This window comes from Sturnus vulgaris, chromosome 7, assembly GCF_052056855.1.
Source record: "Sturnus vulgaris isolate bStuVul1 chromosome 7, bStuVul1.hap1, whole genome shotgun sequence".
Lineage (NCBI taxonomy): Eukaryota > Metazoa > Chordata > Aves > Passeriformes > Sturnidae > Sturnus > Sturnus vulgaris.
This window is the reverse complement of record NC_142249.1, coordinates 5,584,926-5,611,745: the sequence shown is the minus strand read 5'-3', so window position 1 is coordinate 5,611,745 and position 26,820 is coordinate 5,584,926. Positions and strand designations below refer to the sequence as shown.

Here is a 26,820-nt window from a genome sequence, read left to right as displayed (position 1 = left end):
TTGTGAATTTTATAGGCCAGTGTGAAGCACCATGCTTCTGTTTTCTTGGTTTTTTTCTCTTGGTGTAGCAGGCTGCAGATGCAGGGTGTGCCAAACACAAGGCAGATGGGAGTCAAATAAGCATCATTCCCACTGCAGAGAAATGCCAGGTTTGGGAAGCAGGGATGGCAGGAGAAGTTCTGCAGAGTTAGTGGGAGTTGTGATGAGATCAGTTTGGATTCAGTGCCAAGAATTCTGAATGAAAATTTCCTTCAGATGTGTGTTTTTGAGAGTTGGTATTGAAATAGCTTGCATGTTGTCAACCCAAATAAATGGGCTGTGTCTGTGGAGGCCTGAGAGCTAAGTTAGAAGTGGAAAATAAAACCACAGGAAAAGCCAAAAATACACTCGGTTTGATTTCCTAGGACTTTAGAAGTAAAGGGGGGAGATAACTTGATGCATCTTGTTCAGATGTAATTGCAAGTAAAACCTCAATAAAATACACAAAACAGGATTCTTCCAGCAATTCCAGGCTTAGGAATACACTTCATTTCCTAGGGGCTGTGGAACAGAATCGAGATGCTTCCTTTCTTTTATGAATTTTAAGCTCAGGAAATAAATAAAAGGAGGATTTAATTGAATAGGAATGCATATCAGTAACAAAACCTGTGCTTTGGAAATGCCAGTGCTCTGTGTGGAAGCAGACCTGACACTTCAGTTTTGGCAGAGCTGAACTCCCCATCAAAGGAGGATACATTTGCCATGTCTGTAGGGCAGATGAGCATTTTTAGTAATGAATTGAGTGGCTTAAAGAGAAACTTCAAGGTAAACTTCCACTACAAGGTAATTAATTTTTAAGTAAAATTGGATTTATGGGGTGGTTTGGACTTGAAGAAGGGCTTTATGCTTGCATAAATAATGGTTTTGTTGTTGGCTTCTTTTTCTTTCAACAGAGGTTGCAGACCTTGAAGCTAATTTACCTTGTGAGTATAACATTTAATAATATGCATTTGAAGGGGGAAAGGAGCATTGAAGTGAACGTTTTGACTGAAGTATAAATGCTAATGGTATTTATTAATTCAGGGAAAGCTGTGCAATGCTCCACCACTCTGGCTTGCACAGATATCCTCTGTTGATTCCCCTTACAGGGCTATGGAGAACTGGCCCTTCATTAGTGTCCTTTGGAAGGGATATTGATCATTTGCCACCAGGTTTTGATTGCTGGGGAGTGGCAGCAAAACTTTCATAAAGCACCCAAAAAGTTCCTGGAACTCAAGGGTGTAGTTAGTGCCTCACTCCTGTTTTTTCTTTATTCTCTCATTTTTTGAAACAGGAGATTCTGATTCAGGGGCAGAGCAAATGGCTCAGCTCTCAGGGAACATGAGGTCAATCTGCAGTTTTTTCACTTAAAGATGTAACTTGATGTCTTTGTTCATAGTGAAAATATTCCTGAAAACTAATTTTTTCAAGAGTGATCCATATTCCCAAAAAAACAAAAAAATTGGTAATTTGGTTTTAGACCTGAATCATACTTGATATGTAAGCCTTTATTAAAGACAGTTAAAGAGAATTTACACAGAGTAATTTTATAAACTTTTTTCAGAGTAGGTTCTGTTATAGGGTAACAAATACCTGAAAAATGTGTGGTTTCAGTTACTGCAGTGTGAGTGCATTACTGGGGTTTGTGGACAGTTCTGGGTAGGTTTTTTCAGGCAAATAAGGATTTATAGCTATGATACTATTTAGTTCCTTGGCTACAGAAAAGGAACAGCCAGCTTGATGGGTTAATAAGCTAAAAACTGCATAAAATAAAAACTCTGATAAAATATCCATGACAGAAGCATCTCCTCATGGCAGCCAACAGTGTAGAACTCATTGTCTGATGTAAATTATTCTTTTGCTTCACAGGTACATGTAAAGTGAATTTTCCTGACCCAAACAAGCTCCATTACTTTCAGCTAACTGTAACCCCAGGTAATTTTTTTCTACATGTTACTTTTGTTTCTGTGTGTGTTGGTGTTTAGGAAATGTAATTCCAAGAGGAATTCCAATAAAGCCTTGAGTCCAAGAAAGTCTGGCTGTAATAGTGATTATTTTATTAATGAGAGGGAGAAACTGGGAGGGCTGACTTTTGACAACCAGATTGCAGTAAAATGGCCTTAAAAATAAGTAGGGTTAAGAAATACTCAGATGTTGTTTGCTTACTTTGAGAACGTTTTTCCTCCCAGCCAGTTTCAAGCCACCTTGATTTATTTTTGCATTTGCAGCCCTGTTAGGTTGTGTGTTCCCTTGTACTGATGGCTTGGTTCTGCAGAGGTGTAGAGAGAGGTTACCAGTGTAACACTGCTGGAAAACTTCCAACCTAGGCATGCCTGAAGATGATTAACAAGGAGGAATCTCTATGATTGTTCAAATATGTGAAATCACATTTTTTTATTGTTAACACAAACTTGAGTATCCTGTGAAGCTCTTGCTGGTCAGTAAAAGCTTTTTCAGAAGTTATCATTTCCATGTAAGTTTCTTAATAGCCACCTGAAATTAGTGTTTTCTGTGCATTTCAGAATAGAAGGTTGTGTTTTATAGATGAATTTGCATGGAAATTTATTTAAACTTCACATGCACTCCTCGTGTTTGACACTGTGCAGGTGATGAAATGACAACATTGCTATGTGCCAGCTCAATCTTGTGGGTGCCCATTTTCTCTAGATGCTTTCTGACAGCAGAATTTGGGTGAGGTGTGTTAATCATCCTGGTGCATTACCTGGAGAAACTGGAGTGCTGGAATGTTTCTGTAATCCAGCACTTGGAAGCCAGAGCAGCACTAGGTGTCACTGTTGCTGTTTATTAGCCCGAACCACCTGGCCCTTCCTCCAGCAGAAATTTTGGGTGGTCTCTGTTAACATGTCCATTCATGTGACTCCCTTTTGTGATGGAAAAATGAGTGAGGCTGCCTTTGTCAGTGTAATTAAAAAGAAATGCAAGAGCTAATGTAGAGCCTCGGCCGTGTCATTCGGTGTAGGAGCTGTGCTCATGTTTATTTGGTGGATTAATTCTGCTTGCACCAAATGCCCTTCACTTTACATGGTGCTGCTTTATTGTGTTTTGGGAAGGAGCTGACTTTAGAAGAGCATCACTGTGCAAATGAGTGATGTATGAAAAAGCTGTCCTAACTCCAAGGAATCTGAATCCTAGGAATTGTTTTGTCTGTTCACTGCTGTGCAGCAGGATGCTGCAGGCAGAAACCAGCTGTTGAATGCGGAGTATGGGTTTTGTGCCAGCTTCCTTGCTGAAAAGATCTTGCCAATGAGATGATCTTAATTAACATTTTGTTACTCTAAATATAACTGCACAGCTGAAGTCTCTGCAGTTGCAGCCTGACCCAAGTAAACATCTATTTTCAGCCCTGCATAATTCAGGTGTAGAATCTTGTGATCAGCCACAGCTTAGCACTCTAAAGGCAGAACACAACACAGACCAAGAAGATCTTTGTAGTTTTCTACCTCTCTTCAATATTGAAGTTTTCTCTAGTGTGTGCTAAATCTTAGTTTTCCTTGAGGCAGCAGAGTGGTTGTCACAGAAGTTTTGTGGCTCAAGCAGGCTTGAGCCAACTCTTTTTGTATTGTCTGAACAGTATTCCATGAATCTTGACTTTGTTCTGTGCAGTCATTTTGAATGTGGCTGGTCTTGAAAGGACAGTACAAGAAGCTTCCTTAGTTTTTCACAAAAAGACTAATTTGAATAAGAAAATAAACTTGACCACCAAGCAGAAATCCTTTCAGGCCCCTTGCTCAGCACCTCTCACAAAAACCTTTCTCAGACGGTATTTAATGTCACAAAATGATCCCGGTGACAGGAAGTTTTTAATTTAAAATGATTTTGTAGAAAATTTTGATGAGGGTGGCTGCTTTTTTTTTTTTTTTTTTTTTTTTTTTAATAATTGAAGAGATCCCAATCCCTGCAGTTTTCTGCAGTGCACCATCAGTGGATATTTAGCAGCACATGGTAGAAAATGACCAAGACTTGTATTACAAAACTCTGTGTTCCCAAGGCAGACACTGCTGGTTTTCTCTGCTGTCTGAAGCTTCTCTTCCCTGAAACAGTTGTTCTGCCTTTGAAAAATACCCTTGTGCCACCACTTGCCTCTGTTCTTATTTTTTGCACCAGTATCATATTAGATTAAAATCTAGGGAGAATAAGGAGATAGATGCTTGGAGTGCAGCCTTGCTGCACTGGTATTTGGAGCACAAAATTGGAAGCTGAGGACTAAAACATGGTAATGACCTGGAAAAAAATAAAGGAGGTGACTTTGGGTAGCTTATATGTGAAAAAAACCCAGAAGAGCAAGTGCAGTAAATGCAATTTCCCTGCAGTTCCCAGGCTGTTGGTTGGTGTGGATGTTTGAGTGCCACTCTAGGGGGATTAGTAAAGACCCTGTTTTCTGGTGAAATGCCCACAAATATTGCTAAGCATGGCTGATTCAGGGAGCTACTAGCCAAAATGCATCCTTTGTGGCCTGCCCTAATTATTTTGCATTTTCTTCCAAAGTGAGGAAATAATTTGTTTAAGTGTTTTCCAGAGCACTTTCAGGCATTAAAACACCCTACAAACACAAGCTAAGATTAGGCAGATTGTTGGTAATGAAACTTGAGACTGAAGTGGGAGGGATGCTTGCTCTGCTAATACAGCTTGAAGAAATAAATTTAAGCAGTAGGAGGAAAACTGTGGCTCAGACATCCTCCCTTTTTTAACAAAATCTCTGTGGCCAACTTCCTAAGTTATGTGTTAAAGCTGTTTCATTTGATGTGTTTATTTATAGCTCTTTCCTCACTGTGAATTCTGCCAGAACTTTTTTCCCCACCACTTTTCTATGCCTAAAAAATTGAGAATTTCTGTCCCTATTGAGAACCTATTTACTTGAGAATGCTGGAAGATGACTTCATTGTGAAGGGTTATCTTGTTAATGCAGTGCAAGATTTCTAGCTGGGTGCTGAGGCTCTCCAGAATTTTTAATGTATGTTTGAATGATTGGAAATGAATAGCTTTGTTGCTTTACAAACATTGTGTAAAAGAGGGGAGATGTCTTGCTGTCCTAATTGTGTAAATATATCCTTCCTTATTTGATAGCAGAGCCAGTAGCTTACCCAGTGTGGTTTTTGATGAGTGATTGGTGTCAATAAAATGAGTTGTAGTGTGAGGCAGTGATGAATATTGAGTTGTCTTGGAGGAAGACCTGATCTGAAAGTTCTTGAGTGTTTCTGTTGGGTAGCCATTGCAGTGTGTTCATTAATCCTGAGGATTTCCTTTGACATAAGACATGTGTGGATACATCCATCAGCAGGCATTTATTTCATTTTAGCAGGGGTGCAATGTGAAGAGCTGCTGCATGCTTTGCTCCAAGTCCAGCAAATCAAAGAACTAGTGAAATTAAGCCAAGGAAAATAACTTTTGTACTTGGAAATGTGATAATTCCTGACACTTGGTTAAAATGTTTTACAGTGCTAGGTGGTGGATAAAGTGCAGTCAGCTGTCTGTGTTCTCTTGGATAAATGTGGTTTAGAGCTCATAGGGGATATTGGACCATTTTCCCAATGATTCCTTTCTGGATCAGTGTCTCACTCTGAGTGTGGTGCACATTTGACAGGGAACACTTTACCAAAGAGTATCAGTGTAACTCACTTCTTGTTCTTCAGTAATGGCTTTACTGAAGCCATTATATCAGTATGCTTTGCTGATTTTTATCTCTGTATATTTAAAAACAAAAAATAAATGCTTTTATCTTGACTTTTTTCCTATAAGAATCAGTGCATGTCCCTTTACTTTCTGGTAAAGCATAACATGCCTAAAATTGCTTAATAAATCCAGCACACTTCAGAATTTAATCAGAGTGGGAATGGAGAAGGGATTTGAAAAGCAGATCAGGAGACAAGCAACCTGAAGGAGGATTTTGATGGCCTCCAGTAGACAAGCTAGGGTTTTTTTTGTGGTTTGAAACAACCTAGATAATAACAAAATTCTTCTTAGTCTTTCTGTAAACTATGAATTGTTTCACAGAGCATTTCTTTGCAGTGTTGATTTAAGAAATATAAAAACCTGCATAATAAAATGCTAACCAGCCCTCCTGGCATTCACTGGGGCTGGAGTGCTCAAGGTGGTTTAAGCCAGAGCATCCCTCAGATGTCTCAAACCCCCAGTGTGGGCTGGGTACCTGTTTCCCTTTTTTAATGAAAAACTTCAGTAATGGCAATGCCAGACAAATTTCAGATCACTTGCAGGCATTTCAGCTTCCAAGCACAGCTATTTCAAGAGTTGCATTGACTGTCATGCCATTCTATTAGTCCTGGTTAAATGGAAGTAGATATTTTAATATGTCATATCTGAAATGGAGCCATTTTAATAGTTCAGGACTGAGGCTGGCAGAGAGGCAGACATGTTTTCCTAGCAGATACATCACAGGAAGATAATTACAATGAAGGAGCCTGCTTGCCCTTATTGCAGTACATGCTCTTGCACACATCATTCATACTGCTCACCACAACTGCCAGCACAAATTTGGGAAGATGTGCTCAGTGCTGGAGCAGGATTTAGCAATACATTAGCAAGTGCAGGATTTCTCCAGCTCCTTCCAAAGGTCACTGGTGTGGTACTGCCTGCCATGTGCCAGGATTTTCTTCCTGTTCAGTCCAAGGTTCCTCTAGCTGGGTATCCCTGTTCCTGTGACCAGGATGGTGGATTTTTCTGGGACTGTTGGCTCCCTGACTTCAAATTCCTGCTGTAAAAATGTTGGGACAGCAGGAATGCTCACACACTTCTTGGATTAGGTGGCAGCTGGTAGTGCAACCAGCTTAAGTATTTGGTGATAATCCTGTGCTGTTGTTTTAATCTTGGTGTTTTTCTCTTATTTAACTATTTTCATTGTTTTCCCTTTTCTAGATGAGGGCTACTACCAAGGGGGAAAGTTTCAGTTTGAAACTGAAGTTCCTGATGCCTACAATATGGTGGTGAGTATTTGTCATTAGTCTGATAGTTGTCATTTTAGATTTTCTTTGCAGGTAACAGGACTTCAGGGGGAACTTGGCATTGAGACTGAGAAAGGGTCTTTCTCTTAATAAAATAAGTCTCTGCAACTGTCTGGCAGAAGTTCTTGGAAGTGCAGATGAGTCTGACCTGAGTGTCCTCCCTTCCGGCTGAGGTTCTGCTCTCTCCTGTTAATTATTCATGAGACCTGCATTTAATTTCTTATTAAAAAGTTATATATCTAAGAATAAGTGAACCAAAATGAAGAGGCTGACAGTTCTGTATTTTCCCATCCATTCTTATGCTCTGTTGTCTTCCTGTTGGTAGTTGAGAGTTCTTTCAGAGAGGCTGAAGCATGTGTGGGGAGGATCCTGGAGAAGAGTTTCAGGGAAGATCTTTGGTTCCTGTTCAGCTGTGCTGAGGCTGAATTCAGCATTATCTGTGTGTGGTAGTTGCAGTCACAGCTAGGTAGTGTTTGCAGGTCTGTGGCTTTGGTTGTGGGATGTTTTAAGTTCCCCTTAACTTTACCAAAGAATTTCATTCTATGACAGAGGTCACCCTTACTGACTTTTGTGTAGTCATTTTATTTCCTTTGATTTTTGTATTCCAGTTGTTCACCTAACCAGCACTGCTGCAGGAAAGTGTTTTCTGTGTGTTAACAGGAGAGCTGAAGTTCAGTTTTGATCTGAGATTTTGATTCTCAATTCCTATAATAAAAAAGCTTCTGGTTTGTTAAGGTTCCCTGCTCAGCACTGGCAGGAAAATCTACAGCAAATGTTAATGAAATATTTTTAAATTTGAGTACCTCTCATCCAATACAAAAATAAAAAGTTTGGAAAAATGCAGGAGGTGGAATGTTGGATTGTGGTCAGGCTATTAATGCAAATATGTGTTCCCCAATATTGAGGGAATTATGCTGAGGCTGTGGTTTGTTTCCTGCCAGGCAGAATGGGACTGAAACAAGCGTTGCCTCTTTTCAGGACAGCTCTGCAGACCTGCCAGGGCTCTCTCAGCTCACAGGTTGGGATATCACACCTCTGCACTGGCAAAAGGAGTGCATATGTGGAATTGTGATGGAGTGGAGGAGCATAAAATAAATAAAGAGGAGAAACCTGGAAGATTTTGTATTGTGGCCAGCAGCCAAACCACTCAGTGCTTTGCTCTGTGTAGTGTTCAGGTTCAGCCAGTCTTGGGAAGTTCTTGGTGGAAAGTGGCAAGAAATATCTCAGGGCTGGAATGCAGTTCACCCCCAGGAACCCCTGTCCCCATTAGGGCTTCCTGGGGGAATTATGTTTTTTACAAACTGTGAAGAGAAGAGCTGGGGTTGCAGTTGCAGGGTAGAGTTGTAGTTGCAGTTGCTTTGGGACTAGCTGCTTTCTGGAGAAGACATTTCAAATTTAACATTGATTCCAGATTTCTCTTAGGAGCCACATTACTTCTCTAGGTAAATTCCTTCACTAGTGAAGAGTTAGAGCTACATCAAAATGATCAAATTAAAGATACAATTAATCCATAATTTAAAATAAAATTACAAGATCTGTTGGTACACCTGTCCTCATAAAGTGCTAATTTATCAAGACCTGGAACTGCTAATTTTAAATGAGGGAAGTGGCTGCTTGGAAATGGAGAAGGAAGTGAATGTGGTCACTGCTGAGGCTGGATCTACCTGTGCAGCTGAGGGTGAAGGCAAGGAGCTTGAGCAAGGAAGGAAATGGATTTTGGGAGCTTTGTTGTGCAGAGTGTCACAAGTGTTCAAGTGAAACATCATCCTGAGGAAATATCTGGATTTGTTGGTCTGGGGAGTGTTCAGAAATGACTTGGAACAAGTTGCAAGGAAAAGTTTTGTCTGAAAATAAAATTTTATGTTTGTGCTGCAGTTGTCCTGTCTGTCTAAAAGGGAAAAAGGAGAGAGAGAAAAACCTTTGTGTTATTGTCAGGAGTGGGTTTTTCTAACTTTTAGCAATGAAAATCACTTTGAAAGGATAAAGGAATTCTTTTGTTTTCACAGTACAAAAAATGAAACACCAGTTAATTCACTGTGAGGATTCGGGGATTTTTTTAAAAGAGTTTCTATAAAGCTTTTTTTTGACTCATCAATACATTTCCTGTTTGAAGGTACATATGGTAGAAATTTATTCTTTTGTCTTGATCTAATGGCATGGAATAAATTCTGCTGCTTTCCCTTGCCTGAGAACTAGACAATATCTTTCCAAACAATGTAAAAGTGTAGCTAATTAAAAGCTTGTGCTTTTAGAAAACTTCTGAGATGTTTTGGAGGTCAAAAAGTTTGAGACTGTTTTCTTTGAGCTACTTAATTTTCAATAATGCCATGACTGATGTCCCTTGAGTTATTGCACAGAAATGGAGGAAAGGCAAAATCTGCATTATCAATCCCAAATTTGTTGTGGTGAACATTTCTTTATCTCACATATCTTAGTGTCATTCATATTTTCTTACCTTAAAAAAATTCTTAAAAAGCTGATTGGGAAGTTAGGAACAAAATGTGACAAAACACATGATGCTGTCATGCAAATACAGCTCTTTGAGCTGTTTTGCCTCTGGATTGAAGACATCACTGGAAAAGGTGGAGGGAAATGGCTCCACATTTTATAATGTGTGATTTAATTAAAGTCCTGCAAGGTGCTGCTGTGTGCTGATGGATTCCAGGACACTTCCTATCACAAATAATCTGCCTGATTGAAAGCTGCAAGTCCTAATGGGGAGAGCACAGGGATGGCACAACGTGCTGTTGCTAAGCTACTGAAATTTTTATGTCCCACTCTTTATTTACTTCACGAAATTAGAGCAAAGGAGACTACACTTTAAAAATCTGTATTTCAGAACCCCGCTATGAAATTCAGAAATTTGGTGATCTTACCTGTGGCTTTTCATTTTAGTGTCTAAAATTTAGCTTTGATGCATTCCTGTTCAGTTGGGCACAGGAGGGTGTGTATTTAAAAGAAGTTATTTCTTTGGTGAACTTGTTATCTTTGCATCCTCTGCTGTTCTTTAGCAAATCCCTGATTTGGACAAGCCTCAGTGAAGTTTTTTGGTTTAAATTATTGTCTTAGTAAGTTAAGTATGAAGAGACTGAATGACTTAGAGTGTTTTCCCTGAAGGAGTAAATTTTCTTGGCTTTCTTAAAAGTTATTTTTTTCTAAGGAAAAGCCTAATACCAGCCTGGTTTTTATGAAGACTTGAGAAAAGCTAAAAGGGCAGAGAAATCTGGTTTGATTCTTGTAGATTATCTATCATTGCTTTAAACATACAGACCCAGGCTCTGAATATCAAATGTATTTGCCTTTTTCTGTTTTATGAGTTATAACAGGGTTTTATCTTAAAGGATAACACAGTGATTTGTTTTCTCTCCTGGCAGCCTCCAAAGGTAAAATGTTTGACAAGAATCTGGCACCCAAACATTACAGAGACAGGAGAAATCTGCCTAAGGTAGGAACAACATTCTGTTGGAGATTTTTAACCTTGGAGGTTGCTCTGTTTGATAAAATACTGAATGCAACTGTGGTTGACAGTATTTTTTTCTGCTGATTCTTCATGGAACTTTTAGGAGCATAAAAATCTTTTGAAAGTCTCATTCTTGCTGTGCAGTAGGGACCATGTAGAATCTGAGTTTTCAAGTTCAGACTTAGTATTTTTGTTCTACTTGGGGTAAAAATGTAAACTCCAGCCTAAACAAAATGTAGCTGAGTTTTTTTTTCTTCCCTCCCTCATAACTGAAACATCTTCAGGCCCTGAGGGAGGCTTTGAGGCTTTACTTTAATTCCCAAGCGTGTTAAGAGCTTGAAAATCCTTTATATTTCAAAAAGGAAGGGAAAAAGTGTTCCTTAAACTTGGACAGTAATTATTCTTTCTTTGCCATTTGCTAATTATAACATTTAATATCTGCTAAGAAGACACGTGCCAGTTACAACAAAGCAGGGTTGGGGTCAGGAGAAGTCAGGATATGAAACCTGAAAGCTTTACTTTGCCAGAGTGAGAGGCTTCTGTTGCTGAGTGGTTTTCCTTGATTGTAAATGTTTCCTCTTGCAAATGAATCTGTGAAACTTCACAATTTCATCCTCGATACCTGATGGTGAAATTGGCCAGAAACCAAACAGAAGTGAGAAGCTTGCCTGTCATTTTTCAAGTTAATGGCACACACAAGAAAAAGCAGATGAAGCAGAAGCAAAGCCTGTGAGGTTGAAAGCTGTTCTGAAAATCCAGCATGGTTGGCACCATGTGTATAGTAAATCAGTGCTTAAAGAGAAGCTGGATTTTTCCTCTAGATGGAAGAATCATTTCTATGCTGTGTTGAAGGTCCTGGTGAAAATGAAGTTTTTTTTATTGCCCTTCCTAGGCAGGTCAAGCTCATCAGCCTTAAGAAGGCTTAGGTGTTCTGAGTGCAAGTGAAGGAATGAACAAGTGAGCTGTTTGAACCAGGGGACAACAAATCCCAGCCACCAAACCAGAGCTGAAGCTCCAGCTAGAGCACAGCATCTTCTGATCTTCACTAAAGCCTCACATTCATTAAATCCCAGGGTGGTTGGGCTTGGAAGGGACATTAAAGCTCATCCCATTCCACCCCCTGCCTTGGGCAGGGACACCTTCCACTATCCCAGGTTGCTCCAAGATCCATTCAGCCTGGCCTGGAGCACTTCCAGGGATCTAGGGGCAGCCACAACTTTTCCATCTCTTGAAATGGTTTGAATTACAAGAGATAAATGTGGTGTTTGGAGCATCATAATTCTAATGAAGTGAAGGCATTTGTTCAACATCCACACTCAAACAGTTTGGATTGTCAGATACCTTAAGATATCAAACCTTGGAAATGTCTGGCATTGGATGAAAAAACTAAAATAACTTAATTGCTTTATGCCTGTTAGAAAATGCATTCTATGTATAGTATCTGCAATCAACTTACATGAGAGTCTTTGCATTAAAATAGCTTCAGTTATTTTTAAAAGCAGAAAAAACACCTTCATCAGTGCTTTTCCCCCACACACCTCATTCTGTTTGACAGTCTGGATTAAAACATTCTACATGGTTAAACTTGTGGTCAGGTTTAACAGTTCTGGGTAGGAAAAGTGATGTTTTTATGGACTGCAGTTACCCTGGACCACATTATTAATGACAGATACTAATTAGGTTTGGATATCACCTCCACTGCACATGGGGATAGAAAACATGGAGATTCCTCCAGGACTGATCTCCCCCTTGCAGTATATTGTATTGACTTCAGCTGCAGATTCAGAAGGTTTTACATTTACTGGAGTCATGCAGTTCCCCTTTCAGTAGGTGTTTTTTGAAAGATCCTTTTGAAAGATCTCTTTAGGATTGTGTGTATTTAAAAAGAAAAAATTCCTCACAGCTTTCTTCCATGCAGGAATTACTCCCAGAATGAGAAGGTATTTGTTGAAATGAAAGCTGGGCAGCTGATTGGTCACATCAGTGGCTGTTTTGAATGCTAAAAAGTTCAAAAGCAGCGATTTTGCAGTGTGCCCATAGGAACCCAGATAGAAGGATTTGTAATCATAGGCTGGGAGGTCTGGGAAAAGACCCATTAATGATCATTCCCAGTCTGGAGAAGAAAGAGGGTGCTGCTCTAGAAACAAATTCTATCAAATGAGGAGTATTAAGCTGAAGGGACAATTCTGTGACTTCACTGCTTTCCAGAGTGCTCTGAGAGGTACAAGTGTCTCCTCAATCCTGGCTGTGGTGTCCCCAGCTGGAGATGTGCCAGGAGAGCTCTGAGGCCTTGGGAAGCTGCAGGGCTGTTCTTGAGGCTTAGCTCATGCTCAGGTGCTCTGTCACTGAATACTTTTATAATTTGATTTGGTGTGTTAACTTCCTCCTTGCCTGGAATTTGGCAGTGAGGTGCATGGAGAGGCAAAAGGAAGCACTGCCACACAATTTAATAAGGAACAGACCAAAAGCAAGCTTCTTTTCTTTTGTCACATGGGCACAAACTGCAGCCACAAGATGCTGCTTTTAACGTTGCACGAGTGGTAATGGCAGATTTTATCTTTTTAAAGGCACAGAAATGAGATGAGCAGCACAGTTAAGGTGGAATGGGCTTGTCCAGGTTGATCATCCTGTTCCTGGGATCTCTGCACTGAACAAGGATTGAATTCCCTTGGCTATGAACTTGCCATGTTCATTAAATAACTACATAATCTGTATGGTCTAGTCAGCCACTGTAATTTAAAAATTACTTCATATGCGTCAGCCTGGAAATGCTAAAACCTAAGAGTTTAAGATATTTCACTTTAACCCTCTTATTTCAGTATAGAAGCTGCTGCTGCTGGTGAATTTTTATGCTTTGCTGTGTGAGTTGTGAGTTTTAGATTATTCTTTGTGGATTACACCTTAAGGTATTATGGTGAAATGATGCCTCAAGGAGTTCTTGAGATTTTTTTTCATTCAGATTATTACTTTTCTGAGCAAGACTTCCTGAGCTTATTTCTCAATTGTGCTCTGATCTCCAATGTATCTCCTTCTTGTAACTGCTGAGGTTTGGATGTGAAAGGTCCAGAAGTGCCTGAACACCTCAATGGTTTCTACTTGCAAATAGGTCAGCAGCTTCACTGGGCTTAACATGGACCACAATATACTGGTCATATAGAATTTCTATATGGGTGTGTGCATATAGGAAATTCTGTATTTTACATGTTAATATTCATGTTAGAATTCAAGTTATATTTTAAAAGGAAGTTTTTCCTCCACAGCAGATAGATTAAAACTCTTTCACTTTTTTATCTTTACCTGTAGGAAGCTGAAATCCTTTCACAGAATGATGATGATCCTCTCTTTGCTAATTAGATATCTCTCCCCAAAACACCTTTTTTTTGGATTGGTTTGTGCCAGTTTTGATGAGAGATGGGTCAATCCTGCAAGGCTGTCTCTTCACCAGACATTAACATGTTCTAAAATGCATCAGGGAATAAAAAGAGGGTTCAGTATTGAGCCTGTCACACTTGTGCTGCTGGAGGAAAATAATTCAGGTGTTTTGACAGAGGTTGAGCTCAGATGGGGAGTTCTGTAATGACACTGTGTAGAAGGTAATTTTAGGCAGACATCCAACTCCTGGGGATTAAAATTCCATTACCTGAATATAAATAGTGTAAGAATTAGATCTTATCTTGCAATTACTTCCTTATGTTTTCTGAGAAGGTTTCTGACAAAGGCAGTTTAACCAGAAATGGCTCTGTATAATATGTGTGTGTTGTTTTTTGCTTTTTTTCCAGTTTATTGAGAGAGCACTCAATTGATGGCACTGGCTGGGCCCCAACCAGAACCTTAAAGGTACTGTTTCCTTTTGGATGTGTCCATCAAACTAGATACATCTGTCAAAATCTTTTTTTACCTGGCCTTGGAAAGAAACAGCTGACGTGGTTTGCTCAAGAGCAGGGTTTTTGAGGTGAGGTTTTTGTCTTCCAGCAAATGTTGGTGGCAGCAGTGGAACAGGTACAGTGCTGCTTGTGGAAATGTTGGTGGCTTTGGTGTGGCTGCACGAGGGCTGCTGTGCTAAAAAGTTTTGGAGGTGACTCAGAAGCCACACTGTGTAAGGTGTGCTGCTTTTCACCCAAGGGCAGTCCATAACCCTGGCCATTTCCATGGGATTGACAGTCCTGACAAAATCACTGCAGAGCCTGGTGCTATTCCCAGGAATGCTGCCAGAATTGTTTCTCCCAGATCTTTAACAACATTAGGTGGATAAAGAGTGTGCATCAGGTGTTTGTTTCTTTCAAAATCCAAATTGAAAGTGACCTTTATCTGATACTTGGTTTACTTTTTGACACTGTGAATGAGACCTGTGACTTTCTTCATCTGTAAAATCTCTTCTGAGGTGAGCATGTGGCTTTCTGGAAATAAAATGAGTGTGTTATTTTGTGGATATTCTTAAAGCAGTCTTTCCCTGTTATTTTTTCATCAGTTGATATGATTTTATTCTGCCCTTTGTGCTTCTGTTTTTATCTCATGTTAAATCAAGGCACTGAGTAATTTAACTAGTTCTGTTCCTGTATTTTTATTCAGAGAAAATTTTTAGGCTATAAGTTTTAAGCTTTAGCCATTAAAAAATCAGTACAAGTGCACAAGGAACCCCACAGACAGGAGCTTTTTCTGTGATTGTGGGAATGAAAGATTCAGCAAGAGAAAATGAAGTAGTAGCTGAACTTCAGAAAGAAAAAAATCAAATCAGATGTCCTACTTGGATTTTAAAATTTTTTAACATTGAAACACCACAGTTGTGAGTTGACTTTTTACAGCTTTTCATCACCACAAGGGGAGCAGTGAGAATTTGCAGAGAAGCACTGTGGGCAGTAATTCTGTTAGGGACTTGAAAGTCACTATTTCATTCATCAATAATATGAAGTCAGCCTGGTTTTCTGGAGGAGTAACACCCAGATCTGCCCAATAAAGCACTCTGAGCTACTCCTAAAGAATGAAATTGAGAGTGGGCATGTCCTTCTGCCACAAAAACTCTTAGAAAAGCCATTCAAATAGAGAATACACACAGCAGCCTCATGCACAAACCATACTGAATGCAGCTGCAGCTTGTGTGCTTAACCCTTTAGAAGGTCACGTTTTTGATTGTGTCTCATTTTGGAATCCTTGTGGTGGCAGCAGAGTTCTTATGTGAAAAAAAATCCTTCAAAATAAACTGCTGGGACTTTTTAATTCTTTTTTTTTCTTTTTAGTATCAAATGGGTAGAAACATGAATAAATTTTCTGAAATAAAACTGAAAATTTGCTAAATTGTCTGTAAAAACTGATAAAATATATTTTTAACAGTGTGGAGGATTCTTAAGGGAGGGAAGATCTAACTCAGTTTTGTTTCCCAGCATTTTTTCACTCTTGGTATTATCTCATCCATGATTGAATTCTCTTCAGGTTACCAAGTGTTGAGCTTTCTCTTTTTCCCCTTCTTTGTGCTTGGAAACACGTTTCCATGGGCCACTGTGAAGAGCAGCCTGTGTATGAGTGAAGGCACTAAAAATGTGCTATTTCTGAATTCCTGCCTTAGATGCTTTTTAAAATCAGGTTCTGAGCAGAGTTGAGCTCTTACCCTGAAACAGGTTTAAAACATTAAACATGCCAGCCTGGCTATATATACACTTTTTTAATCACTTTTTTTTTTTATTCATGGAAACACTCTAGAAGCCCAGACCTTTACATAATTTCTGGAGGTGGTTTGATTGTGGATTTTTAGTTGGCAACAGGAGCTTATTTACCTTTCAGTCTCCATTCTGTCACGTTCTGCATCATTTTATTGTATATTTTCCTCTCTCAAACAGCTTGTTCACAAAGCTGGAGACTGCTGCAGTTACTCTGGGCCTTGCTCAGTGTCTGAACTTGATTTTCACCTGTTTTTTAGGTGTGATGGTCAAAATGAAAGTTTCTCAGATTTTTTTTTTTTTTAATGTCACTGGAAATACCAGCTTTTAAATACCTCATATGACTTCACACTGTTGCTGTTACTCTGCTACTGTTTTGTACCCTTCAGTAATTTCAATTTCAGACTCCAAAGTGCTTTAGCAGCTCCTCTTAGTCCTCAGCATGTCCCTTATTTGCCAGGATTATCACCTGCCTAGCTGAGTTAGTTCTCCTTAATAATCCTCAGCTTTGTCCTAAATGCTTGTTTTCATTTTGCTGTAAAAGCATCTCAGGTGATTGATTTTTAAGACCTGAATTTTAAATGCCTGATTGGTTCTAAGAATCAGGCTCCTCCTGCAGTTACCTCTAACTGCAACTCTGAAATTTTATGAAAATTGGTTCATAAATCAGTGGCTGATTGATAGACTTGAAAAATAATCAAAGCACACTTGGGCAACTCTGGAGCATGTGAACATTAAAACCAGTGTTTGAAAATGTGCAGTGGATGTTCACAGGGAGTATTCACCCCTTTCCTTCTTTTTGTAGCTGTGTTGTGATAAGAGATGGCTGGGCTGTTTTCTGGAGGGTTTCCATGTTTGTTAGGTGTGTGTCCATGTCAGGTTTTCACTGAGATGGTTTGAAGTGCTAGGTTTTGTCATTTTTGTGTTACTGCTGGCAGGAGAGACAGGAGCAGGAGTGGCAAACATCCAGGTACTCTTAAACTCCAGATCTGCAAACAGCTTTTCATGCCCACCTACAGGAAACCACTGTTCTTTCAGGAATTTCTCTGCCATAACTCCAGATCCTAGGTTAATAAATATCTGTCTGTGCTATTAGATTACCTGATCTAAAAGGAATTAAGACTCATTTCCAGTAAACTATTGCTACTTGGAGTTGATCTTTAAGAGCTTTGCTCATTGAATTAGTGTTTTAATACTAAATGGCAGTTTGTCCTGTGTGGCTCACTGGTTCTGCCCTTGTTGTCAGGCAGTGGAATGACTTCATTTGGGATCATCCAAATGTCAAACTCATCTCTTGGAGAAATCAATCAGAGGGTCGTGACTTAATTTTTCCAGTTTACCTCAGTGTTTAATTATCAGCCCGAGGAGTTTGGAAAGTACAAAACTTTCACCCATCATCTTAAAGAAAAGAGATGGTCTGCTGTCAAATCATCTGCAATTAGTGTAGAGGAGTGCTTTAATAACTGTCAGTGTCTTCAGGATGAGGGGGAAAAAGAAACCTGTATGCTTTATCTCACATTAATTCTTGTTGCTCAGGCAGTTTTTCATAGCATTATGGTAACATTGTACAGCTGTTGATTTATTCAAATTCTGTTTTGGAACGGATCTTTTTATGTGTCTTCTTCACTTGTAAAAATTGAATAAGCCTCAGAAAAAAACTTCAGGCCCAGTATTTAGAAAGAGAAGCTATAAAGCACTGAAGACAATCTTTTGTGTAGATCTGACGTTGAGTTTTTTGTTAAAATAAGCTTCAGGAAATACTTTTCCGGGGATATATTGTGTTGTATTTTGACTTTATTATAAAATGGCTTTATCATTTTAATAAGAAGTGATTTATTTCAAGCCAAGACACCCCTCCATACATGGGCAGGCTGGTGAAAATATATAACTCATAGCCTTTGCTTCAGAAAAGATTTGCAGAATTTAAATTTTCTCTCTTTAATGTCCCCTGGCAGAGCCAAATCTTTGGTTTAGGTACAGTAGCTGTTATTCTAAGCATGTGAGTCAGGAGAGCTGAGATACCTCAGTAAATGTAATTAAACCATGCTTGTTCTCCCCAAACTGTTGATTTCTGAATATTCAATTTGAGTCAGCTTTAATGCACTGAGCAGACTGATCTCCAGAGGGTGATGGCTTCGTTGTTGTAATCACTGTGGTGTAGTTCATTAAGAATCTATCAGAGAATTCCCCAGGGAATAACTTCCACTAAATTATCCCCTTGTCCTGCAGTAACCCCAGGGAGGAATGTCAAGGAGTCAGTGACAAAGTGATCGATTTGAGAGGAGTGCTCCTGCATACTTGGCACTTCACAGCTGGCTTGATCTGGGAGAGGAACAGGCTGGAATTGTTCCTGGTTTCTTTCCCCTCCAATATTTAAGTACAAAAGAAATGGTTTTTGCAGCCTTCCTCCTGGTTTTGTGTTTGCTAACTGGAGCAGTTCATGCCTTTTAAGTTACCCAAAGCCCTGGAGGAAGCTGCTCTTGTGTTCGGGTGGGAAGCAGGGACAGGGATGGCAGGCACATGACAACTGGGGTGCCTAAAAAAAAGTGGCATTCACTTTCTCACCTTTGTCTAGGTGGAAACGATGTTCTTCAACTTCTGCAAGATTAGAGAGGAGCAGGAGGGGAAATTTATTTCGGAGATGACAGTTTAGGAGGAAAGACGTTTTTTCCTAAGCTAAAAGGTGCCTATGTCTGTGGAAAGAAAACAGCTTTTTTTGATCCCCAGGAGCAGTGATAAATTTGGTGGGGTGGGATGAGGTGTGCTTGGTGCAGTGAAGAGAGGAAGGAGCTGGGATTGTTTTGAAGAGATGGTGGAAGAAGGGGAAGGGAAGAGGAAAAACACCTTGAGTGATGTATGGGCAGACAAAACAGCAGAGAGCTGCCCCAGGACTTGGCTATGAATGGCCTGGACTAGAGCAAGCTGAGCTTTGCAGTGGCATTTCCAGTCCTTTTTAAAACAAATTTTAAAAATTAGCTTCAGACACGTGCTTGTGTAAATGACTGCTGCTCCTCTTGTTCATCTGACTGGGTTAAATTGCTTGTTTATAAAAATTGTTTAGCAAGGAGCTTTGATTTGGTCAGTCTGTTAGATCAGAAATGCTTCTTAGATCTCTTAAGCGAATTTCTTTGATTGGAAGTTTGTTAGGTGCTTTTGTCTGGTTTGCTCTCTTAAATTCATGTATTAAATATACTTTGCCTGTAAAAGGAAAATCTTAATTTGCAATTTCTGTGCTTGCTCTCTCTCCAGAAGTGCCTGTGGTTGTGTTTCTGAAACCCTCGTCTGTGGCATGGTTTCAGTGGCATTGCTTTTGTCAAGTGCTTCTGAGAACTGTCACTTGGCAAGATCAGTGAGTGAGTTAGGACCTCGTAGAAATGCAAAGCTTTGAGACTTCCTGGCCTCAGGAGAGGCTGTTTCAAAAGCTGCATTCAGGGTTTTGAGTCGCTGCTCTTGAACTTCAGACACTGCAGCAGCAGCAGGTTTTTTCTCCTCGTTTGGCATGCCGTAAATAAATCTGTGGGCAGGGATTTAGTGTAACTTTTCACTCAGATGCAGCACAAAAATAGTCCAGAATGAAAAGGGACAATTATAAAGGAGTGTTTACAACAGTCTATTGATCTTCTGACTTGCCTGTGTTGACTTCCCTGTGCTCCAGCCCAGAATGGTGGCAGTGCCATGGAGCAGAGTTTGCTTCCCTCATTATTCCCTGATCCCCTTACCCAGTGTGGATTTAGCCAGCTACTGCTGTGCTTGGGAACCCCAGTTGTTGATTTCAACCACCATCACTGCCTCCTGTGAACTAGTGAATTAAACCCACTTGCATATGCAAGACCTGCCTTGGAGACTGCCAAAGGCATCTGAGCCACAGGAGACATCTCAGCTGATGGGAAACCAAACAGGGAAGAAAGAGCCTGCTCACAGCTGGAGCCAGATGCAGCAGCTCAGGGAATTTGGCAGCCCTGGCTGCAGGTACAAAAAGCAGGTTTGGTAGAAAAGCAGAAGCTTTATTACAGCGAAGGAGAAGTTTTTGAGCTGTTAAATCTCACAAGCTCTTCAGTGGCATGCACATCCTTTTAGTTGCTCAGGAAAACCCCAAAGCAAACATCCAGGCCAGTGCTTATCTGCATGCAGCCAGCAGCTCTGCTGCAGTCAGTAATGCTGAGTGATTATTTCTGCAATTCAACAATGTTGAGTTTTTCAAATACCAAATACTTGCCTCACTTTTGCTCATCTGTTCCATCCCACTTCCCTTTTGCAATATCCTAGATTTAAATCCAGGCTAGCCTCGAGCTCATTACAAAAAATAATTGCCCTCTGGTAGTAATTTAACATTATTTTTTATGGAGCAATGCAAGAGTATAAAATGAATCCAGCGAATCATCGAACTTGAATAGATGGAAACATCAAAAATGGTATTAAGACTTCCACAGGCAAATTATTCAGTAATAATAATAATAATAATCCTGTTATGCTTTTTGCTGTCTAGAATGGCAGTGGGAGATGTACAGCATTCTGACAACTTGTGACTGTAGAAAGGTTTTTGTTGGTTCTTTTTGTTTTTTAATAAAACCTGAATGAGTCAAGCACCCCAAAGCATTAAAATCAGGGTTCAGCACATGAGAATTTTGGAGTAATTGATGATATAATGGGAAAATATGACATCACATCTCCTTTTTGAGCTGCAGCATTTACTTGTGTGAAGTATGGGAGCTTGTACTGTTCTGTCAGGAGAGAGCTCTGCTGGTGTCTGGGGAGCTTCTGGCAGGCCAGGGGCTTCAGCACAGCTCAGTGTAAGGAGAAAATGAGCTCTTGAGGATTTTACAAGGCACTGACTTGCTCCTGGTTTGTTCTTTTTTAGCCATGCTGGTACTTGAGCAGCTGTGGGCAGTTTGTAACCCTGGGAATGCAGGTTTGGCATGTAGGATTTGGAAATGGCCAGACCCCAGAGTACTCACATGACCTTGCACGTCTTCGGGGTGGTTTGAATGCTCAGTGTTGTGATTGTGCATCACATTCTGCAACTGCAGCCTGCTGTTTCATGCTGTAGGTAGAAGGCAACTTCTAAAAATGTTGTTTTTTCCTGCATCTCTGCCTCCCTGAAGGACAAGACAGCCTTGGAGGGCAGCAGTGAAATGGGCTCCTGACCTTTGGGGGCAGAGCATCTACTGGGGCAGAGGGGTTGCCCAGAGCTGCTGATGCCTGGATGTGGGAGAATCAAGTGGAAATTGAGACTTCTGCCTTTTGCTACTCTCCAGGCTCTCCACGCCAATAAATCTTCCTTAATTCTGTGACTTTGGCACATCACTGCATTGGACTAATAATTTATCCTTAGGATTAATACAGCTTTTCTTAATACCATGCTCTGCTGACCTTTGGTTTCTGTGCCAGCTGTTGAACAAGCACAGAAACTTCAATAAACTGTAAAACAATGATTTCCATCTGTTTTTTGCAACAATTCATTTTCTCCTGCTTGCCAGGGAACTGACAGAATTGTTGTTTGGGAGTAAGGATGACTGCTCAGCACTAGAGCCTTAAAATTTACAAATAACTGTAATTAAATGTCTGGGTCACCCCTTTTGTGCAATTGATGTATCTGAAGGTGGTGAGCACGTTTGAAAATTGCTGTCTTTGCCAGGTTTGAGGAGGTGCTGAGGCTGGAAATGCTGACAGTGCCAGGGCAGATGGATGTTTTAAAAGCAGATAAACTGAGTGGGTTGTTTGTGTAAGATCAAAGGGAAATTGGATGGTGAGAGGCTGTTGGCTGCGTAATGCTGACATCGTGTCTTGTTCATTAGGGCATAATTGGACAGTGTCCTTAAGGGATATGGATTTCTGTGGTCCACACTCTCAGCACAGGGTCCAGAACAGGAAACAAGCTCAAAGACATTTATTTATTGCAGTTCTTTGCTGTGCATAGGAAGTTTTTTACTCTGAGGCTGTATCTTGTAAAGGATGCATTTTAGCTGTGGAATGACTTGAGACATATGCTTATGTAAGAATAGTATTTCTCTACTCCTACTACAGCTCTTCTCTCTGATATTTTGACAGTTTCAAGCATTTGTTTGGCCCCTTTTTAATTTTAAGAGTAGATTGCTGAATTAACTTTCATTACCCACCCTTTAAGCAGTGCAGTTTTCACTTGGTGGCATATCCTAAAGTATCACTGCTCTCTTTGAATGGAGGAGCAACAGGAATACACACAGAAAGATCTGACCTCCTGTTTGAATATGCAGTGTTTGGTTTCTGCTGACTTCTGAATATCAAGTAGCCATGAAATGGGAAAGCTTTTTCAGCACTTTGATTAAAATTAGTGAAACATAACTCATAATGTAGATTTTTTTTCCAGTTATTTAATGGATTAATAGAAAAAGAAAGCTTGTGAACATGTTCAGAACTCCTGAAATGCATGTCTAACTAACTGTGTTGTTTTTTGGTTTTTTTGCAGGATATTGTCTGGGGGTTAAACTCTTTATTTACTGTAAGTAAAGGAATATTTTGCACATCCACTTTTCTTTTTCCTGTCTGGTTTAGTTTCAGCATCACCTAATGCTAACTCTGTTGCCTCTGAAAGTTTAGGTCTTTATTTCCCTTGGCTTCAGTGGGTGTTAAATGAGTATGAAATCAGCTTGTGCTGTTGTTTGTGGACCTCATCCAGACTCAAATGCTAACTTTTTCTACATGGGTTTTACTTTGATTAGAAATATTAGGAAATATTTTGATAACAGATTATCTGGGATCTTCTACACAGTATGAAACTCCTTCTGCTGATTTGCAGGAAATAAAAATTCATACTGCTCTGAGAAGGAATTGTTTGTGTTAGTCTTTTTTAAAAAAATCCTATTTAGGAATTAAAGACTGCCCTGCAGTCTCATTCCTCTTTTGAACACTAACATTCCTATTCAGGGGCCTTGGTATCCATCCACAGAGTTTGCCAAAAAACTGATTTGTCACATAATTTATGTGACTTCATTCAGGGGTCCTCTTTCCTCCCCTTTTTTCTAAAGAGTGGTGAGAGCAAGGAACCTGTAATTGCAGGAGCACCTTGAAAATGGAGGAGAGGGACAGGTTACCTTTTTTAGGGATTCCTTTCCTCAGCCATTGCTGCTGAGTGGGAGGGTCAGGAGAAAGCAAAGAACAGCACTAACTTGATGGCCACATTTGTCATCTCTGGAGGGACCACCCCAACCACTCCAGGCTGTAGAAGGAAACTTGGATTTCCTGGCATCCCAAGTCTTGGTTGGTTTTTTCAACAACTTCTTTGGGAAATCGATGTAAAAGTTTGGAGAGCATTTCCCTTTCCAGCTAAAGTGAGTTGCATGCCAAGTCAGTGGAAAGAAGCAAAATCCTCAGGGGCAGAGCTGCACATAAAAATATTGGGCAGAGAGCTGCAGAGAGTGGTGGTCATGCCTAGGAGCTCATGGGGATTTGGCATGGCTGGTAAGAGCTGTGCTCCCCTCCTGGATTGCCCTCACATCCAGCTGCTTGTGAATAATTAGGCTTTGAAAAGCTGCCACTGGGGTCACACTGGTCTGGCAGATTCATGGAGGGGTTTATTTAGGAAAGGGAGTAAAAATGAGGTGGGTTGGTGTCCTGATTTGGGTGAAATGTGAGGTTTGCTGCTTGAAGATGAGTCAGGGGCTGCCAGGAGCCTTTGGCATTGTGGAGCAGTGATATTTCACTTTTACACAGGCTGACCTTGGACTGGGGAAAGATCTGGGCTGCAGGCAGAACATTCAGTATTATCTTTAATGATGATGCCTCTTCTCCATTGCTTTTAACCCCAGACCCTTTCTCCTTCCAAACTTAATATTTGAGAGTAAACTGAGAGATCTGAGGTTTGTTGTGGCTGTTTCTACTCCCTGACCCCACATGCCCTTAGTTCTCAGGGTGTTTGCACTCTTTTTTCCTCTAGGCCCTGTTTGTCCCAGAGCACCAAAACTTCCCTGTCAGGGTCAGGCTCCAGGTTACATAGCTTCTTCACAGAGAGAATTAAATTGCTTTCCTATGGAGGTGGAATTAGGGAAACTCCTAGTTTATCACCACACTCTTTGCAGCAGTTTTTTTGGAGGTTTACTTTGCTCTCTAACAAAAATCAGCAGGAATTGTGCCTCCTGAAAGGTTGACTGTTCCTCCAAAATTTAGTTTTCCAATAGAAATTCACTTCCAGATGGAGCTGTATGTGGCCCACACCAGAAGGGTTTAAATGCCCCGGTGCTGTGGTCATTTAATGGTGCTGTGATTTGGTTTCCAGTTACTCATTTGCATTTACCTTTGGCGAGGACACCACCAAGACAACGATTAAATGGCACCGCCCAGTTTGCTTTTTGTTTCATTATCTTGTTCTTGAGGGCTTTTGGGCTCCCTGTGATGCAGTGAGTGGGAGCCCCTCAATGTTCCCTCTGTTTCTTTTTCCAGGATCTTTTGAATTTTGACGATCCTTTGAATATTGAGGCTGCAGAGCATCATTTGCGTGACAAGGTGAGTCAGTGGTTTATTTAAGGCAGCTTGTTCCTAAACAAACACACATTCTGTACTCAGCAGTTCCCAGGCACAGTGCTGGAGCTGCTGCTTGAGGTACTGGAGTGACTCATTGTATCAGCAGCCAGTTATTCAAACAAGAAATGCATTCTCTGGGAAAGCAAACCCCACACAGCAGTGTTAGTCACCGTGTGCTGGGATTGTGGGCCACAGTGTGGTCACAGCCCCAAAATAGATGATCTTTTCCTTCTTGTGGCTTAGATTTCCCTTCAAGTCGTGCATGTTGTGTGCAGCAAGCTGATGGTGACTTGGTTTGGCATGGTGACATGAGTGGCCTTTGCCTTAGAAGACCTGTGCAAAGAGTTCCTCTGTCTCTTTCCAAAGGCAGCTCTTCCATGTTGCATATATTAATAAAGCCAGGAAAAATCTGGAGTGGAAACTTCTGTTTGTTTTTTTTTTACTGATCCTAATTTTCATTATAGGCTGGGCCAAGCAGAACATGGCCTGGTGAACATAAACGAGCAAAAATGCCAATTTCTCCTTTGTATCCATCTCCAAAATCCCATCATGTTACACTATATAGATGTATTCCTCAAGCACATGGAACTCACACTTTGTATGTTCAAGACCTCTTGTTCTAATTAAACTCTTCCAACACTTCTGTTGAAGTTAACCTTTAAGACTGAAGGAAGTTTCCAGGTAAGCAAGTGTTGATTTGAAAAGTTCATTGAAAATACAGTCAGGCAGTGCACCTAATTGATCTCATTTTTTCAAGAGGAAATGCCAGGATTGCAAGTTGATCTTTCCAGCTCTTTTTGATTAATGAGCTCTTGTATCTATTCTAGTATTCATCCATGTTTGCAGGGCTGAGATGAGAACATAAAGCAAACCTGGAAAAAATTGTTTACAAACCTCTGAAAGAGAGAGGGGTTTTGTTTTATCATGGAATCCCAGAGCCAGGTTTGGGTTGGAAGGAACCTTAAAACCCATCCCATTGCACCCCCTGGCCTTGGGTGATTAAAATTGCTATCTTGCACCTCTCAGCCTCATTGAGAGATTGGCAATCTTGGGAATGCACAGAAAGGAAAGTGCTGCCTGATTTAAAAGACACACCTCCCTCAAAAGCAGAGATGAGCCCTCAAAAATGGTGCTGCTACACTAATTGTGTGGAAGTTGTTTGAATAAATGAAAAGGAAATTGAGCATTTTTTGAAGGTCTTCTAAATCACAATTTTTTGGGGAAAAATATTTTTTATTTGTGAAACTCCTAGCAGTCTCATAAGCATCTGTAAAATTCATATTGTGCCATTTTAATATTTTTTTTAGCTTAGCTGAATTTAATATAGGTTTTTCATTGATAGTGATAGCACCAGGTGGGGCTGGATTTTCTATAATGTGTTTTGTGGTGACATCAAAAAAAACAGTGCTGCCTTTGTGGAGAGAATAAATAATTCAAGGGAGAGAAAAAGCTGCAGTTGCAGCCTGAATTTTTTTTTTTTTTGCTTCCCCGTGGCAGAGCTGTCATATTTTACATAAATACTTTGTTGTGGAGTCACACTGCTGTGGTCCCATCCTGGCTTTTAAGAAATACTTGCAATGCCAATAGGATTCATATGGGAATGCTAATTAATTTGTTTACACGTGTAACACAATTATACAAATAGTGTCTATGTAGTATATTCTTGCATGTACAGTATCTGTATGAACAGATGTGCAAATCCTTCTGTACACAAACATCTGTGTGCAGCAGATCCTGCCAGGGTGTGGTGTGGAGCAGCCAAAGCACTGCACCTCAGCCTGTCTCTGTGCTTCTCCCAGGGGAGGTGACTCACAATTTCACTGATGTCCCTTTTTGAAATCCTGCCATTCCTCTGCTGACATTCCAGGCTGAGCCTGGCTGCCTGAGAGGGTAGCAGCTAATCCCAGGCCTTGCCTGTGGTTTTTGAGAGCTGAGGCTGGGGTTTGGTCATCACAAATGACTCCTGCCTTGCAGATGCTGGAAAAATTCACGTCAGAGATAGCAAATCCTTCTTGCTGATTCTGTGCTGGGAATGTTTGTGTTAGATCAGGCTGGAAGGGGCAGTTAGGATCCCTTCCTCTGTAAGGCACCTCTCCATTTTTGCATTAAATCTTTGGTGTATGACTGAGCATGTAACTGTAGCTTTTGGAGAAATAGCCTTGTTCTAAGATGTCAAATTCAGAGCTCAAGTTCTAGAAATTGATTGGTTTGTTAAGCT

General features: G+C 40.4%; 1 protein-coding gene across 1 annotated transcript in view; it reads left to right on the top strand.

Annotated features, from left to right (window-relative positions):
• Nucleotides 1–26,820, top strand: part of UBE2F (ubiquitin conjugating enzyme E2 F (putative)) — a 52,250-nt gene that overhangs the window by 9,627 nt on the left and 15,803 nt on the right. Inside the window, exons 3-9 of the mRNA XM_014881998.2 lie at nucleotides 933–962; nucleotides 1,888–1,953; nucleotides 6,910–6,977; nucleotides 10,370–10,440; nucleotides 14,235–14,292; nucleotides 22,552–22,584; nucleotides 24,522–24,584. Of these exons, the coding sequence (XP_014737484.1) occupies nucleotides 933–962; nucleotides 1,888–1,953; nucleotides 6,910–6,977; nucleotides 10,370–10,440; nucleotides 14,235–14,292; nucleotides 22,552–22,584; nucleotides 24,522–24,584 (389 nt within the window). The remainder of the gene's footprint in view (nucleotides 1–932; nucleotides 963–1,887; nucleotides 1,954–6,909; nucleotides 6,978–10,369; nucleotides 10,441–14,234; nucleotides 14,293–22,551; nucleotides 22,585–24,521; nucleotides 24,585–26,820) is intronic.